Source organism: Lepidochelys olivacea (genome assembly GCF_965140295.1).
Source record: "Lepidochelys olivacea isolate rLepOli2 genome assembly, chromosome: 25".
Taxonomy (NCBI): Eukaryota; Metazoa; Chordata; order Testudines; family Cheloniidae; genus Lepidochelys; species Lepidochelys olivacea.
In genome coordinates, this window is record NC_140435.1 from 15,759,406 (window position 1) to 15,775,463 (window position 16,058).

Below are 16,058 nucleotides of genomic sequence, written 5' to 3' on the forward strand. Positions count from 1 at the left end.
CGGCCCGGGAGAGAGGCAAAATCGAGGCCCCGGCTCCAGGCGTAGCGCTAGGCCGCAGATCCCGGGCAGGGCGGGTATTTAAGGGCCCCTTGGCGGGGGTGGCCCCGCGTTCCCCCCCCCGGGCAGGGGAGACCCGGTCCGCGCTCTGGGCGGAGCCATGTCGGCGGCGGCTGCCTGGCTCCGGCTCTTGTTGCTGCTGCTGGCCGGCGCCTCCTGCTGCTTGGGCGGGCTCCGCATCTACCTGAGCAGCTGGGCCGTGAGGGTGCCCGCGGGGGCCCGGGAGGCCGAGCGCCTGGCCCGCAAGCACGGGCTGCTCTGCCTGGGGCAGGTGAGGGGCAGGCCGCGGGGCGAGGGGTAAATAGGGGAGTGGGGCAGGGAGGCGGAAGAGGGGCAGTCTGCGAATGCTGCCCCAGCAACCTGGTCCTGGAGCGGCTGGTGGAACTTTCTCCCTGCTGCCCCACACCCTGATCCTTCCCCCCAGACCACCCGCTCCCCAAGAGGGGCTGCTCCCAAGCTCTTCCAGTCCTTCCCCAGGAATTCAGTCCATTTCCTGTTCCAAACCCCCTTTCCAAGAAATGGGGGGGTGGGAAGAGATGTGTTTATGAGAGGGGGGCTGGGGGCAGCAAAGCATACCCTCCTCCCTCTAACAACACCCCAACATTTGTTCCCCAGATGGAAAAGCTCCTGTTGAGAGCCAGGGGGCCAGGTCACTCCTCCACCTGACTGTCTGCAGGGGGAGCTGATGAAAGGCTGACCTGCTGCAGAAGTTCACACTTCTGCCCTCACATGGCCTGCCATTACAGATGACTCTTCCAGAAGTTACACTGCACCTAGGACTAAGTAGGCGGCTTCCAGCCAGCCCTGCATAGGTGCCATTTGATGTTGCAATCTTTTTCTCCTGCAAACATTGCCTCTTGTTTATCTATTTTCCTCCCCTCACTCTCCCTCTTCTCTGTCATATCTGAATCTGAGATGCTTTTATCAGGCTCTATTTCTATTTTTAGATGATGACACTCTAGCATCATTACCAAGTCCTCCTCATGCGGCAGCTTAAGCTAAAAGCATACACGATGCATATGGCATTGACAACAGATGCAAATGAATCTTTAAAGAGAGGACCTATTATACAGCAAGGTTGTATAGAATACCACTGGTGTTCAGCCTGTTATCTGGCAATTTAAGGGGAAAAAAGTTTAGTGCAGAGCAGGGTCTCTTTCATTCTAGTTGGCCCATAATTAAGTTTTGGTAAAAAAAGACGCTTTTACCAAAAAATCCTAGTTTAATTAAAACATTTCTATGAAATTTTTAATAATGTAATGGTAATACTAGAAGGGAATGCTTGCTTTTCCAAACGCTGCAGCCCATAACTCTGTTCAGCATTCCCTAGTCTCTCTGGATGCATTCTCTGCACCTTTTTATTTATATTTATTTAGAGTGTTTTAGAACCTAGAGGCCCCAGTTGAGATTTGGGGCCCTGTTTCTGCTAGGTTCTGTACAAACGTTTTGTAAAAGACAGCTACTGTCCTGAAAAGCTTACAGTCTAAATAGACCAGACTGATAAAGGGTGAGAGGGAGGCAGAGGAAGTGACTTGCCCAAAGTTATGCACCAGGTTAATGGCCGAGCTGGGAATAGAACCCAGGTGTCCGGAGTCCCAGGCTGGTGCTCTATTCACTAGATCATGCTGCCTCGCTAGCTTACAGTACCTTACCTAACACACAGCCAGCCCGCCAGTTGACACTCTTATCTGAAAGAGAGCTTTATCTCCTTTTAGTTCTAAAAGGCTGGCAGCCATCATCCTGCCATGTATCCCCGTAAATCAATAAGAGATCAAATTCACCTTCTCTGCCTATACAACCAGTTTTAGGCCTCAAGAACTCCGCTGGAGCAGCTGTTTGGTTACAAATGACGTCTTCTCCCCAGCTTTTAATCTGATCTTCTGTTATACCAAAAACAAGCCCCCAACTGACTTTCCACCTTGATTTTTCAGATATTGACCTACCCATCTTCCGTGGTGCTTTCTTTGATCATACAATGGCTTGCCCTCTTCATAAAATCCTGGCAGGAGGAATGCTGGTGCTTCATGCAGCCAGGTGTCCCACTAATTCAATGTCCCCTCATTCAGACCTCGTTCCAAAATCCATTATCTTCTTAGTCCTTTTTCTTTGATTCCTCTCCCAGTCACTCTCTGAATTTACTCTAGGATTCCTACTTGTCCTTTATTCTGGGTGCTCAACATTGCACTATTTCAGAAGTCTCAGCAACCACTCCCCACCTTCCATTCAGCATGAGTCTGGGTGTTTTGAACATCTGTTTGCTCCTTTTCCACCCTCCGTTGTTTCCTTGGCAGTATGTTTCCTACAAGGTAACATTTCAATTGCCGAACCAACCTTTATCCGAGTGGTGCTTTGCTAAGTAACAACTACTTGTCTTTACCATTGTATAGGCCTGTTTTCAGGGTAACTCAGCCACATGAATAACCTGAGCCGAAACTTGCCACAGAATGTTTTTATCTCTTAAGCAGAGGATCTGTGTTTGCAATTGGATATTACAAGGATTTCCTCTTTATCAGCTCCACCTCTGTGTCCTTCCCTAGCTTTCTGCTGTAGCATCCAAATGGCCTCATAGAATATTTAAAAGGCTGTGCAGATCTTTGTCATGTTTTTCCCCTGTCTTTTGCTTTAAAAGACGTCTTTTGCTAACTGATTGTGGAACTAGCTCTCTACGCTTGGTGTGTTCAGGGCTGGGGATCTTCAGTGGATGCCTGTCCTTTGGGGAAAACAAAATTCCATTCAAACTGCCACGTACTGTGGTTTTATCTAGTACCCCATGACTGAGTAAAATGGAAACATGGAGAGACCCACCCCAGTTAGCCAGCAGTTGGCAGGCTGATCAGAAACGTTAACTCTCCATTACTCTGAAGGGAATTCTAAAATGACAAAGGCAAACGCAGAAGGGAAATTCCTAATGCAACGGGCCAGTTAAAAAAAATAAATCCACCCCACACAACTCTCTCCTGTTTTTAATATATTAGAATATGGCCAGGGAAAGTGCTTATAAGGGGGCAGAGATCTAGCTTGTATACTCAGAATGCCAGATGCTGCATTTTATTAGACATACATGGTTAATATTTCTGGTGGCTTCTGGTTGTCACCTGTGTCCTAGCCTTATACATAACTCTTCTTTCTGCAGATAATTGAAGGGGAACACTATTACCATTTCAAACACCGAGGCATGGTGCAGGAATCCCTGAACAGACACTGGGGCTGGCATGTGCATCTGAAAAGAGAGCCCAAGGTGAATAGAGTGTAATTTCTGGTAGAAGCTCAAAAGAACTTCAGCTTGCTAGAAAATGCGTTTGTGAATTTTAAGGCTAGACAGGACCATTGTGAGCATCTAGTTTGGCCTCCTGCATAGCACAGGGCAGAGAATATCACCGAGTTACTCCTGCATGGAGCACCTAACTTCTGGTTGAAACATAGCATGGCCTCTTTCCTCCTGTCAGAGCTAAGGTGGAAAGGGATCGGCCAAGGCATCAGCTTCCATGGTTATGTCTATAAATACTGCAGATCAGGCACCGATTGAATGGAGTTGCTGTGCTATCAAACCAGCATGTGTAGCCTTGAATGCAGGGTCCCGCCTACTTTGATAGCCCGTCCCTGACAGTGACCAGTTCTTCAGAGGATGGCAGAAGAACTAATAGTATGTTACTATCCACGGTTTGTTTGTTTGGAGGGGCTGTCTTCTTGAGTCCCAGCTTGTGATCAGATCCAAAGCATAAGGACCTTTTATCTTATCATGAGTGACTGCCAATGTTGTTTTTCCTAGACATAGTCTGCTAGAGGCAAACCTTGAATGCATATGCCAAAGATCTCCTCGTTCATTTGATGCCCTGTCAGTTAAAATGTCTAACAGACTTTGGAACTGATTTGGTTAGGAATTGATAAAGGGTCTTTTCTGTTAGTGCTTTACAACCACAGACGAAAGCTTCAGGGAATGCGATCTACTTCGGTGGCTATGGCAAATCTCCAGGTGTCTGGTTAAAATGGCCACTCCACCAAGCCAGTAGAGCACAGAGGTGTAAATGGTATGGAAAATGTACAATGGGAGGTGACATCTGTCACTGGGAGTAGACTGGCAAAGAGGAACTTGCCGCTTTCCCTGGCATTAAGAAGGGTGACTCCTCTCCATCTAGGTCCACTGGTTCGAGCAGCAAACGCTGAAGAGGCGTACGAAAAGAACCATTGCTGTCGTGCCAACAGATCCTTGGTTCCATAAACAGTGGTACATGGTAAGAGTTTATATTCTGTTACCTCCTCCTGTCTGATCCTCCTCTAACTCTGCTACTGTATCCTCGTGGTTTAGTGGTCCATGCGTTCTAGCATTTAGAGCAGCCAACTGGGCGCCAGGACTCCTGGCTTTTATTCTTCAGTTCTGACTTGCTTGAGGAAGTCACCATTGCATGCCTCATTTTCCTTAGCTGTAAAGTAGGAATAATACTGGTAATAAATCAGAACAATCTCTGTCATTGGAGGTTTTCAAGAGCAGGTTAGACCAGTTACCTGTCAGGGATAGTCTAGATAATACTTAGTCCTGCCTTGAGTGCAGGAGACTGGACTAGAAGACCTCTCAAGGTCCCTTCCAGTCCTACGATTCTATGGTTCGTAAAGGAGATTCATAGATCACAGGCCAGAATGGATCTTTGTGCTCAAACCTGGTCTGGCTTTCGTTTCAGAACAACGACGTCCACCCAGACCTGAATATCCTCACGGCTTGGAGCAAGGGGTACTCCGGCTTGGGCGTGGTGCTCTCCATCCTGGATGACGGACTGGAGAGAGACCACCCCGATCTGTCTGCTAACTACGTAAGATCAATCTGAAACTATTCAGGTGTCCCAAGGTTGTGACCTCCACAGCTGAGTCGTTTGGGATCGATCAGCTACAACCAGTTGCTTCTTTGCAGCATATTCCCTGCAAGGAAGAGGAGAAGCTGTGAAAGAACCTTTGTCCTGGTGTGGTGGGGCTCAGCCCTGGGGAGCCCAGCCTCTGGACGGCTGGATCAAGAGGCTTAGGGAAACTTCAGACGTTTGAAATGGCTTCTATAAAAGAAATATCAAAGACCAAAGAAACATGACAAGATGTAATTAGAGGAAGCTGCATCCGAGCACGTTTAGAAAACAAATGGAGAAATCTCCTTAAGTGATCACTTATAGTGCATCTCATAAGTCCTCTAAATAGCGCAGAAGTTGGGTTGACTCCTCCCTCCCAGCCATATCCTCCCAGAGTGACAGCATGCAACGGCTCTCAACCTTTCCAGATGACTGTCCCCCTTTCAGGAGTCTGATTTGTCTTGCGTACCCCCAAGTTTCACTTCAGCGTATAGTACATAGAGCAGCATAACCAAGTCATTGTCTGTATGAAATTTTAGTTTGTACTGACTTTGCTAGTGCTTTTTCTGTAGCCTATTGTAAAACTAGGCAAATATCTAGATGAGTTGATGTACCCCTCTGGAAGATCTCTGTGTACCCCCAGAGTACATGTACCCCTTGAGAAGCACTTGGCTAATGGACAAAGCACTGGGATGGGATTCAGGAGACTTGGCTTCTATTCCTGGCTTTGCCACAGACCTGCTGGGTTATTTTAGCAAGTGACTTTTTAGCTCCTTGTGCCTCCATTTCCCCATTTAAAATGGGGATAAATGCTTTGTAAAGCGTTAGGTTTCCTAATGCTCTGGTCAAAATGCAGAGTAGCACCAGTTTAACCAAAGGTGTGACAAGTAGACCTTGTCAAACCAGTGAAAGTTGTGTGTAGGACCCTATATTGATTTAAACCTATTTTCTATTAGTTTAATTTGCATCTAAGTTAAACTGATGTAACTGGGTTTAAACCAGAAGAGTGGTCTACAAAGTTGCGCTGGTATAATTAAATCCTGTTTATTAAATAACTTTAAAATTAATCCCAGTGCTCTTTGTGTGTGTAGATAAACTCTTCTTTCTTGATGGCTGGACTGTAAGAGACAAGTGGTTGCTGTGTTTGAATATAATTGAGACAGTAACCCAGTGGACTGAGCGTAGGGCTAGGAGCCAGGAAGTCCTGTTCTAATTCTGGCTCTGCTACTGAATTGCTTTAGGTAATCTCTGTTTTCCTATTGCTAAATTATTAGGCCAGAAGCAACCACTCTGATCATCTAGTTTGCCCTCCTGTGTAACACAGGCCATAGGATTTCCCTGGATTAACCCCTGGGATATTATCAATACCCCATAGGAGCACATGGTAACACTTGTGAAGAACACTCACAATGTGGAGTGCTACATAGATGCTGATTTACCTGGTTGTTGGCTTTGTTTCAGGGGTTAAAGAGAAAGTATAATGTCATTGTAACAAAGATATGCTTTCTAAAGCAGGGTCTTCTCACCTTCGTGTTTCCTCTTGCTTTAGGATCCCCTTGCGAGTTATGACTTCAACAGTAATGATCCCGACCCACAGCCTCGTTACAATGTCTGGGATGAGAATCGGTGAGTTTCTGCAGCAAACGGGGGTGCTGCTGCTTGGGGTGTCCAGATCTAAATCCCCTGCCCTGGGGATTTTGTCTCTCTGGTAGTAGAGCTAATCTCCTGGGTCGTCCTCCTGGTGCATCATGAGATTCACTATTACAATGCATTGAGGTGAAGGTGGAAGCTAATTCTGTCCCTGTACAATGAAGGACTGGGGTTACAAAGCATGCATGTTCCTGTGGGGGGACATTCGGGCACTTGGATTGGAGTCAGAGGGATTTGCCTCAGGATTTCCCCTACCTAAGCAATGACACTAAGCTGCGTCTCAGCTGTAGTGAATGTTACCAAGCGCTCTTGATCTGGCAGGCTCACCAGTGCATGTGTGCAGGGTGCAATGTACCCCAGAGTGTCCAGTACCTTGAATTCCCAGCTGACTCAAACAGGAGGATCCTAACCTTGCATCTGGCCCCTCCTTCTCTTACAGTGACCAAATGTAATGCTATCTGGGCCATCAGGCAGGCTGGGTATTTTCAGTTGTTCTCTCTCTCATCCCACCTGCCAGCACTTATTGCACCACTTACCACAACTTGCACTGACTGAGTTGTGCCCAAATGGAAAGCGACCCCCAAGGTGATTTAAGGAGGGACCATCCTAATGGAATATTCCAGGGAGAGGAACAGCATGCGCTGTCCATCGTGGCAAGGCAGAGTATATGGGGGAATCTGGCTGTTTGGCTGGCAGATATGGCTGTGGTGACTTGCTTCCTGCCTCTGTCCCTCAGGCACGGGACACGCTGTGCAGGAGAGGTGGCAGCTACAGCCAACAACAGACTCTGTGGAGTCGGCGTCGCCTACAATGCAAAAATTGGAGGTAAGCGACCTGCTTTCCTGGAGTGATACCTCCCAGATCTCATGGGAAGGGAAGGCCCGAGCTTGCCCACACCTCTGAGGGAGTGCTTGGCCCCAGAACAGGGACTAGGCTGTACAGCATAAGGGCAGTTCTGCAGGCATCTCAAACCAAACTCTTGGTTAAAACTGGCTGCGACTATCCAAAGAGGCAGCACGGTCTAGTGGATTCAGCACAGGGCATGAGGGCAGGAGCTCCCGAGCTCTAACCCAGCTCTGCCGATTACGTACTGCATGGTTTTGGACAGTCCGTGAGGACCCGACGGATTGGGTTTTTATTTTGCAGCAGGAGCAAGTAACTACAAATCCATTTGAAGCCAATGGGAATTGCAGATGCTCAGCACCTCTGTACATCTGGTCCCTTAACCTCTGTGTGTCCATCTGTAGAACAGCAAAAACCTCATCCCTGCCTCACCACGCTCTGTGGCTACGGAGATTGACTGGTGAATGCCTGGGCGTTGTGCTGAACATATACAAAGTGCTCAAGGTTAGGCTGACCTGGCTGAAGCTGGAGCCTTGCGTGATACTAGAGGGAGCTCTTGCCTAGCTGCTGCAAATGGATTAGAAGAGCTGTTGGCTAATTTATGATTCGGGCCCTACCAAATTCACAGGCCATTTTGGTCAATATCAGTCATAGGATTTTAAAAATTGTACATTTCATGATTTCGGCTAATTAAATCTGAAATTTCACAGTGTTGTGATTGTAGGGGTCCTGACCCAAAAAGGAGTTGGGGGGGGGGGGTGTCGACAAGGTTATTGTGGGGGGGGTTGCGGTTCTGCTACCCTTCCTTCTGCGCTGCTGCTGGTGGCGCTGCTGCCTTCGGAGCTGGGCAGCTGGAGAGCGGCGGCTGCTGGCCGGGAGCCCAGCTTTGAAGGCAGCAGCACAGAAGCAAGGGTGGCAACACAGCAACCCCCCCTAAAATAACCTTGTGAACCCCCTGCAACTCTTTTGTGTCAGGCCCCCTAATTTGAGAAATGCTGGTCTCCCCTGTGAAATCTGTATAGTATGGGGTAAAAGCACCCAAAAGACCAGATTTCACGGGGTGGGGACCAGATTTCATAGTCCGTGATGCGTTTTTCGTGGCTGTGAACATAGTAGGGCCCTAGGTATGAGGCTACCGTGGAGGCTTGCATGCTCATGTCAGCAACTGGAGACTCCTGCTTGACCTGGAGTGGGAGAGGGCTCACTGGCCCATCGAGGGCAGTGCTGGCTCACAGAGACCTCTGACCTAGCTGCCCTCTCTTCCCTGGCCCCACAGGTGTGAGGATGCTCGACGGTCCCATCACAGACCTCGTGGAGGCTCAATCCTTGAGTTTCCGCCCCCAGCACATCCACGTCTACAGCGCTAGCTGGGGCCCGGAGGATGATGGTAAAACTGTGGAGGGGCCTGGAATGCTGGCCCTGGAAGCTTTCTACAAGGGGACAGCAAGTGTAAGCACCGGCTCTGGGCATGGCTCCTCTGCCAGCTTGTTACCTCTGAAAAGAGCCTTGGCCTCTGGTCGTCAAGGGGGTTTGTGGCTTCTGAAGGGGAGGGATAACATAGGCTAGCCCCCCAGCAGGCCAGCTCTGGGCCAGGCACCTGGGGCCAGTTCAGGGAGGAATTCTGCTCCCCCCTGCACGACACAGCCCTGGGTGCTGGGTGTTTTTTTGCCCTCCACTGAACTGTCCGAGCCAGCCTGCTGCGAAAGGCTTGGCTAGCTAGAGCCTTGGTTTGATCCACTACGAACAATTGTTGGGTATAATTTTACATGGAACTAGCCCCACCCTTCCTGTTTATTTCCATCTCCCTCCGAAATAGCACCCTGTACGCATGCTGCGGCAGGTGGGGATTGGTCAGCTTAACTACAGCGTATTGTTTCCATGGAAACTAGGTCAGCTGTACCCAGGACCCTGGAATATCAGTGTCTGAGGGTCCGCACTGCGAACCGACCAGGGAGCCGGGAGGAGTCCTGTGTCACATTAGCAGCATATTAACGCCACTGCAACAGCACGGGACTCTGTCCCGACACCTCCCCCTCCCCCCTGCCCCACGCAGTGTAACACTAGTCCCAGCTTGCTCCCCTCCCCACAGGGGCGCGGCGGCCTGGGTTCTCTCTTCGTCTGGGCCTCTGGGAACGGCGGCATCCACTCCGACAACTGTAACTGCGACGGGTACACCAACAGCATCTACACCCTGTCGGTGGGCAGCGCGACGGAGAGCGGCCGGGTGCCCTGGTACAGCGAGGCCTGCGCCTCCACCCTCACCACCACCTACAGCAGCGGCACCAAGAGCGAGAAGCAGATCGTGAGTCCCCCCCGCCCATTCCTCTCTCCCCTAGGTTAAGGCTGCACTCGAGGGCCCACCGCAGCAGGGCCCCAGCCAAGAGGCGGCTCAGTGGTGACCCCTTCTGGCCAACTGGGGAGCCAACTGATGGCTCGAGAGTTCTGCCCTTCATTTCACTCCTTTACCCGCACAGGCCAGCTCAAACCCAGCAGAGGATTCAGTCCAGAACGTATCTTGGCATCTCTCTGAGAAGCCAATCCCACGGCTTCCTTACCTACCCTCTCTCCCCAGGTGACCACTGATCTGCGGCATCGCTGCACCGACAAGCACACGGGCACCTCCGCCTCTGCCCCCCTGGCTGCAGGGATGATCGCGCTCGCTCTGGAGGCCAAGTAGGTAGAACATGCGTTCACGCTGCACTCCTACCCGCTAAGGCTGTTCCTGCCTTGGCAACGCAGCCACTACCCCCAAGGAATCTGCTAGGGCCTCTTTCCAGAGTCACTTAGAATGTCTGTAGGGATTATGGTCAAAATATCTCCCCATCGCTCCGACAAAAGCAAACACGGTATCTAGTCATGTGGAGTCAAAATCGCTCATGACCTGGGTCGCGCAGTCTCCTCTCCAGGGATACAGTTCGGGAAACCAAAGCTAGCGCCCCCTCCCAGCTGTTCAGCTTCCTGCAGGAAACCCAATTGGTGGGTCTCCATCCAGTCCAAGTGGCTGGGTGTCCACCCCACTGTCTGCCCTAATTGGCAGAGAAGCCAAGGATGGAATGAGCCAAAGATGCTCATCTATTAACCCTGTAACACAGCCTCTCCAAAGCACTGGAGACCAAGCTGGGACTGCCTGGAGAAAGCTTGCCCATGCTCTATCTGCTGTGTGGATGAGCAGAAGCCACCTGCCCTCTCACCAACCCCAGAGTCACCTGAACCTTTTGATACAGGAGACCTCTTTCCCAAAGTCCTCCTTGTCTCTAGCCCAGCACTGACCTGGCGCGACATGCAGCATCTCGTGGTGAGAGCCTCCAAACCAGCCCATCTGCAGGCAGAAGACTGGGCCCTGAACGGAGTTGGACGCAAAGGTGAGGCTGCTCGTTAAATCTTTACTCAGTGCAGATTGCTACCTGGACCCAGGGATCCTAGTTACATCCGCCATGGTATTTAAAAGAACAAGAGGCTTGCAGCCCTTAACAGTCTTTGTTGGCTGTTGATGGTCTCTACTAATGCTGCAGCATCTAGACCAAGTGCACCTTCCATGCTTGCTGTGAAAGAAAATGCTGGTTCTTTGGGTATATAAGAGCTGATTTTTCTACAGCAAATCTGGAAGCAATAAGCTACCATGAGTCACGTTTTAGCAGTCCGTTGTTGAGGCTCACTGATACTTCCCTGGGCTGGGTGTCTCTGTTTTTCAGTGAGCCACCATTACGGCTATGGACTCCTGGATGCTGGTGACCTGGTGGACCTGGCCAAGAAGTGGACTACAACCAGGCCCCAGAGGAAGTGTTCAGTCAAGGTTGTCTATGCACCCCTGTAAGAGAAGAAATCCTGTTGGAATCTGACCCCTTGTGTTGCGTGGGGAATCCTGGCAGAAAAGCCTTTCTGTGCACAAAGCAGGAGCTTCCCGTAGACACTTTCTCAGGGAAATGAGACCTTGGGATGGGGATCAGATTTTCAAGTATGGGTTGGATACATACAAACACCACAGCACTTCAGGAGGTCCTGCTGTTGCAGTTCTTTGTGGATGTTAAAGGGGGTGGCAGCAAAGATTAGTGACTGCCTGTCCCTCATATTCATGGAGGCAAGATCTGGGTCACTGGGGGCCCTCCCCCCAGAAAAAGAATAACCCTGCCTGCAAAGCATGATCCCCATCCTCTGCTTGGACCCTATGAACTTACACCCCAAAGCTCTGCTCTGCTTTAGCTCTGGTTTGCTGGATGCACCAGACCTGATGCTGTTCCTTTGTGGTTTCATTAAAAAATGTGTGCTGAAGCAAGAGGCTTTAGTAGCAGGCTCTCCTGTACCTGATCTCATTGGGTTTCTGGGCCCCAAGCTGAGGGAGAGGGGCAGACGCCTTCACCTCCTCTTCTTGTCTCCTGGCAGGGAGATAGGCTCAAAACTCACAGTCAGCAAAAAAGTCTCCACCTGCATCGGGAGGACCAGGTATATCCGCTCCCTGGAGCATGTCCAGGTCCGCATCTCTCTAAGCTACAGCAGGAGAGGGGATCTGGCCATCTCTCTGACCAGCCCAATGGGAACCAAGTCCACCCTGGTGGCCATCAGGTAAGGTACCAGTAGGAAGTGTTTAGCTCACACTTCCATGGGAGAAGGTACAGCCTGCAATGATCAAATGGGAATTTCATGGATAATAGAGATTTAAAACTCAAGTCTTAGGGAATATGATTGCTCTAAAACGAGTTGTGGCACTAGGATAGGAGTTCTCAACTTGCGGGTCACGACCCTCCAGAGAGTCACAAACAGGTGTCAGGCTTACAGCCTCCCTGCCCTTCCCATATTGCTAAAGGTAAGTGTGCAGGGGGCAGGGGGGTCCTAGCTAGATGAGAGGTAGGTCATTTCTCTATATGGATCCATTGCACTGGGGACATCAGAACTGCTGCACTGGAATGGATCCATGGATTGTCTGGTGTGGTATCCGGTCTCCAACAGTGGCCAGTGCTGACTTCTTGAGGGGAAGCCACCAGCCTCCACAATGCACTAGATTACAGGGGCACAGGTTCCTTCCTGACCCAAGCTGGGGAGCAGTGTATGCCCAGAAGAGTTACCCCAGCAGGGCTGTGAGGTGAAGGCTGCTTCGAGAAGTCTTCCTGCTAGAAAGGCAAATGGTTGAGGCAGCCAGTTCTCCTGGCTCTGGTACATTTGAAGCTGCCGTTGTAAGAACCTGGACACTTGTCTGAAGCTCACCTCTGGGTTTCTGAAGTGCATCCTCTGATCTTCTAGTGTCCAAATTCTGAAGGGTTTGAGCATTTCCCTTCCCTCGCCCCCGCTAGGCCATACGACACCAGCAACCAGGGCTACAGGGATTGGTCCTTCATGTCCACGCACTTCTGGGACGAGGACCCACAAGGCACCTGGACGCTCTTCCTAGAGAACAAGGGAGATGCCTACAACACAGGTGAGCATCCCCGCCATGCACGAGACATATGCAAGAGCCCATTTGCTATCGCTACAGCTGCTTTTCCTCTGGTTAGCTGAGGCTGAGCAGAGTTCAGGACAGGCTGCTGAACGGCTCAGCAAGTGGGGATGTGCCTAAAGAACTGGAGCGATGATCCCCTGTAGGCCAGCAAGGAGTTCTAGGCAGCAAGGTCTCTTCCTGGGTTAGTTGTTACTTACGTTGCCATCTCCCAGTGGGAGTGAACTGTTCCCAAAGACACTGGTGTCTCCCAGATGGCTGTTCACAACTCTTCCCCTGAATGCTTGTGCAAGGGGAAGCTGAGCCAGAGTTAATCCCTATGCACCAGGACCCAGGTGGTGCCCCTGAGCCCTGTTACATTTCCTCCCCTGTGCACCCCTCCTTTGCTGTTCTCTTTATCCCATCCTCCTGCACCCCTCATTGTACACAGGGCCTGGACTAAATTCCCTCTTCTGATAGGGATTTTGGAGCTAGTGAGGTTGCACCTCTTGGGATCCTTTAAAGCTCCCTTGCTAGGGGCCCTCTCATGTATCACGGCCTTTAGCACTGGGATGGGGTGGAGTGGGCTCCGGCTGTGAATGGCCATGGCGTTCATTCACTAACCTGTCCAACACCCGGTGTCCCAGTGCTCATCCATAGCACCTGGGGTTAACCCTTTGGGCCCAGAGCTCCATGAAGCACCTGTGCAGGTGTCTTGTAGGGAACTCGTGGCATTTGGGATCATGGGCTCCCCAGCATCGAGTCTGAAGCCCCTCCTCTCTTGAACTCCCTGCCCCCCAGGGTTCCTCACCAGCTTCGTCCTGCAGCTCTACGGAACGGACGAGGACATGATGGCCAGGCAGGTAGCAGTCTCCGTTGTGAGCGAGTGCGTTAGGCGGGACTCCAAGGGAACATGCGAGGGTGAGTCGTCCTTGTTCTTCGTTACCCCCCTGGCACCAATAGACTCACTAGCACAGGGCCCCAATGGGGCTCTGTTGTAATCCTCAGGCAAAGTCAAGAGTTATCCACAGCCACGTGGCCTGACCCCCACCCACCCCCAGAGCAGGCAGGGCTCTGCCAGCACAGCCGGCCACCTCGGCTCACCTCAGAGGAGACCGTTTGCCTGGTGAGCTGCGGGGGAGGTACGTCTGTGCAGCAGCCTGAGGATGCTTCCATGTTCCCTTTAGACTCTTCTGGCTGGGTCTCCTGAGTAGCCAGTCAGTGGCCCTCCTCAGCAGGATAGGGGGTCACTGAGTGACAGACCCCCCCCTCCTTGCAGCGGTGCTGTGCGCCAGGCCCTGGCCATACTGGCATCTCCTGCTGGCCCCAGGAATGAGTTGGGGAAGCCTGCTGGTGTCCTTCCCCGTCCTTCAATCAGGCATTACAGTGGGGCGTGGTTGGCTTGGCCAGAGGGGCTGCTAAACCATTCAGCCTGAGCTCAGCAAACCGGGCGGGCCTGGGGCTGAACCAGTCTCAGCCTTTCAGTCCCGCAGGCAGAAACGCTCTGCTTCTTATCAGCATGCCTGTCCCTCCTTAAGCCTGAGGGGATACCAGTGCTCTGTGCAGCAGGTTGGAACTAGAAACCACCTAGATTCCTGGGAGTCACAGGTTTGAATCCAGGCAGGGTCAACTTAACCCTTTGTCCTGCAGAGAGCAGTAAGTGGCATTCCACACCTGCAGGGCTTCCTTGGAGGAGACCTTAAACACCAAGGCCCAGATCCTCCAAGGTATCTAGGCTCCTAACAGCCACTGAAATAGCTTTGTGGATCTGGGCCTAGGCTCCCCTCTGCTGCGTGTGGGCACTGGCCATGCCTGGGCACCTCAGTAAGATGGGCTGTAAGCCCCTTCGTGCCCCACAGCTGTGCAGCTGGCTCTGCTGGCTGTTGCCCATCCACCCTGCAGAATGCAGCAGAGGTGGCTGCATTTCAGCCTGGGGCTCATGCTAACTCTTGCCCCTCTCCCTGCAGAATGCAGCAGCCCCTTCTATGCGTTCCAGCACCTCTGCCTGTCCTACTGCCCTCCCCACTCTTACAACCGATCCAGGAGGTCTTCCCGCCTGAATGGGAGCCCACACCCTGTCCAGGTCTGTGCCACCTGCCACCCGTCCTGCTACACGTGCCAGGGGGACACCGCCAACAACTGCACCGCCTGCCCCCCCTTCTGCACCTTCCATGAGTTCTCACACTCCTGCTCCCCGCCAGCGTACCCCTTCCTCTTTCCCAGCAAGCCTGCAGAGGGGCAGCACGTCGTCCTCCTCATCCTGGTGATCCTGCTGGGCGGGGGCCCTCTCCTCGTGGGCATCCTCTGCATCACCTGCCATGGGATGTCCCTCGCCGCCTCCTGGAGGCAGCGGAAGGGGCTCTGCGCTCTGCCCACAGCCACTGGCTTGGCAGGGGGAAGTGAGACTGGGACCAGTGCTAACACGAGAGGGGCTGGGTGCTTAAATGAGCCAGGGCAGCTGCAGGCTCCTGGGCCACCAGTGGAGGGCAGTGCTGGCCACGTAGCCCAGACACTGCCTGCAGGCCATGCTGCTTCCAGACTTAGAACCTGAGACCACCCCCCTCCCTGTGAAATAAATCTCCTATTGTCAGTCAGAGCTGGCGCCTCCTCTCTTGGTGCATGCAGGTTGGACTGGAGTAGCAGAACCAACCCTAGGGGCTGCCATGACCCCTGCATTGGCTACCACTACCCTGCCCCCGCATCCCTGAGCCTCAGGGACTGGAGAGTCAGGTGGGGGGGCTCCGTGCTCCTCTGCACCTGTCCCTGGCTGGAGCTCAGCCAGCGTGGCTCCTGGGGCCTACTGCACTGGCCAAAGGGTTGGCCCAGGGCTGCAGCAGTGCGACAGCAGCCCAGCAGGTGTTCAGGGTATCGCCTTCCCCGCCCCGAAAGGAGGGAGGGAGAGTGAAAACTGATGAGTCGAGAGAGGATTTTCCTGTCCCTCTTCTTGCTGGAGGAGGGCGTTTGACACCTCAAATGCCTGTTTAGCTGTGAGCAGATGCAGCTTTGCAGGTGGGAGGGGGGGGAAATGTTAAGCTGCTAGCTGTACGGCTTGGCCCACAGAGCCCCGGGGGTCTTGCTAGGTAACAAAGGACCAAGCCTTGATCTCTTCAGCCCAGAGCATCAGAGGCCTTTAGGAACCTAATGCCCATTGAAAGCAATCGCAGCTTGGTGCCGCAGGCTCTTCTGTGAGGCTCTGGGCCCGCCCTCCTGCAACCAGCTCCCGCCATGGCTGTGTGCTGCTGAAATCCCTCAGTTGCACCGATCCCCCTTTC

At 52.1% G+C, this 16,058-nt stretch overlaps 1 protein-coding gene across 1 annotated transcript; it reads left to right on the forward strand.

The window, feature by feature from the left end:
* The first annotated feature begins 60 nt into the window (after nucleotides 1-60).
* On the forward strand, nucleotides 61-15,380 carry PCSK4 (proprotein convertase subtilisin/kexin type 4). Its single transcript, XM_084614524.1, has 15 exons — nucleotides 61-328; nucleotides 3,191-3,295; nucleotides 4,194-4,289; nucleotides 4,734-4,862; nucleotides 6,436-6,512; nucleotides 7,273-7,361; nucleotides 8,656-8,828; nucleotides 9,469-9,681; nucleotides 9,952-10,052; nucleotides 10,638-10,741; nucleotides 11,072-11,189; nucleotides 11,760-11,939; nucleotides 12,665-12,789; nucleotides 13,588-13,707; nucleotides 14,754-15,380. The coding sequence occupies exons 1-15, from the start codon at nucleotides 158-160 to the stop codon at nucleotides 15,335-15,337; spliced, it is 2,385 nt and encodes a 794-aa protein (XP_084470650.1). The 5' UTR covers nucleotides 61-157; the 3' UTR covers nucleotides 15,338-15,380.
* Nucleotides 15,381-16,058: the final 678 nt, after the last annotated feature.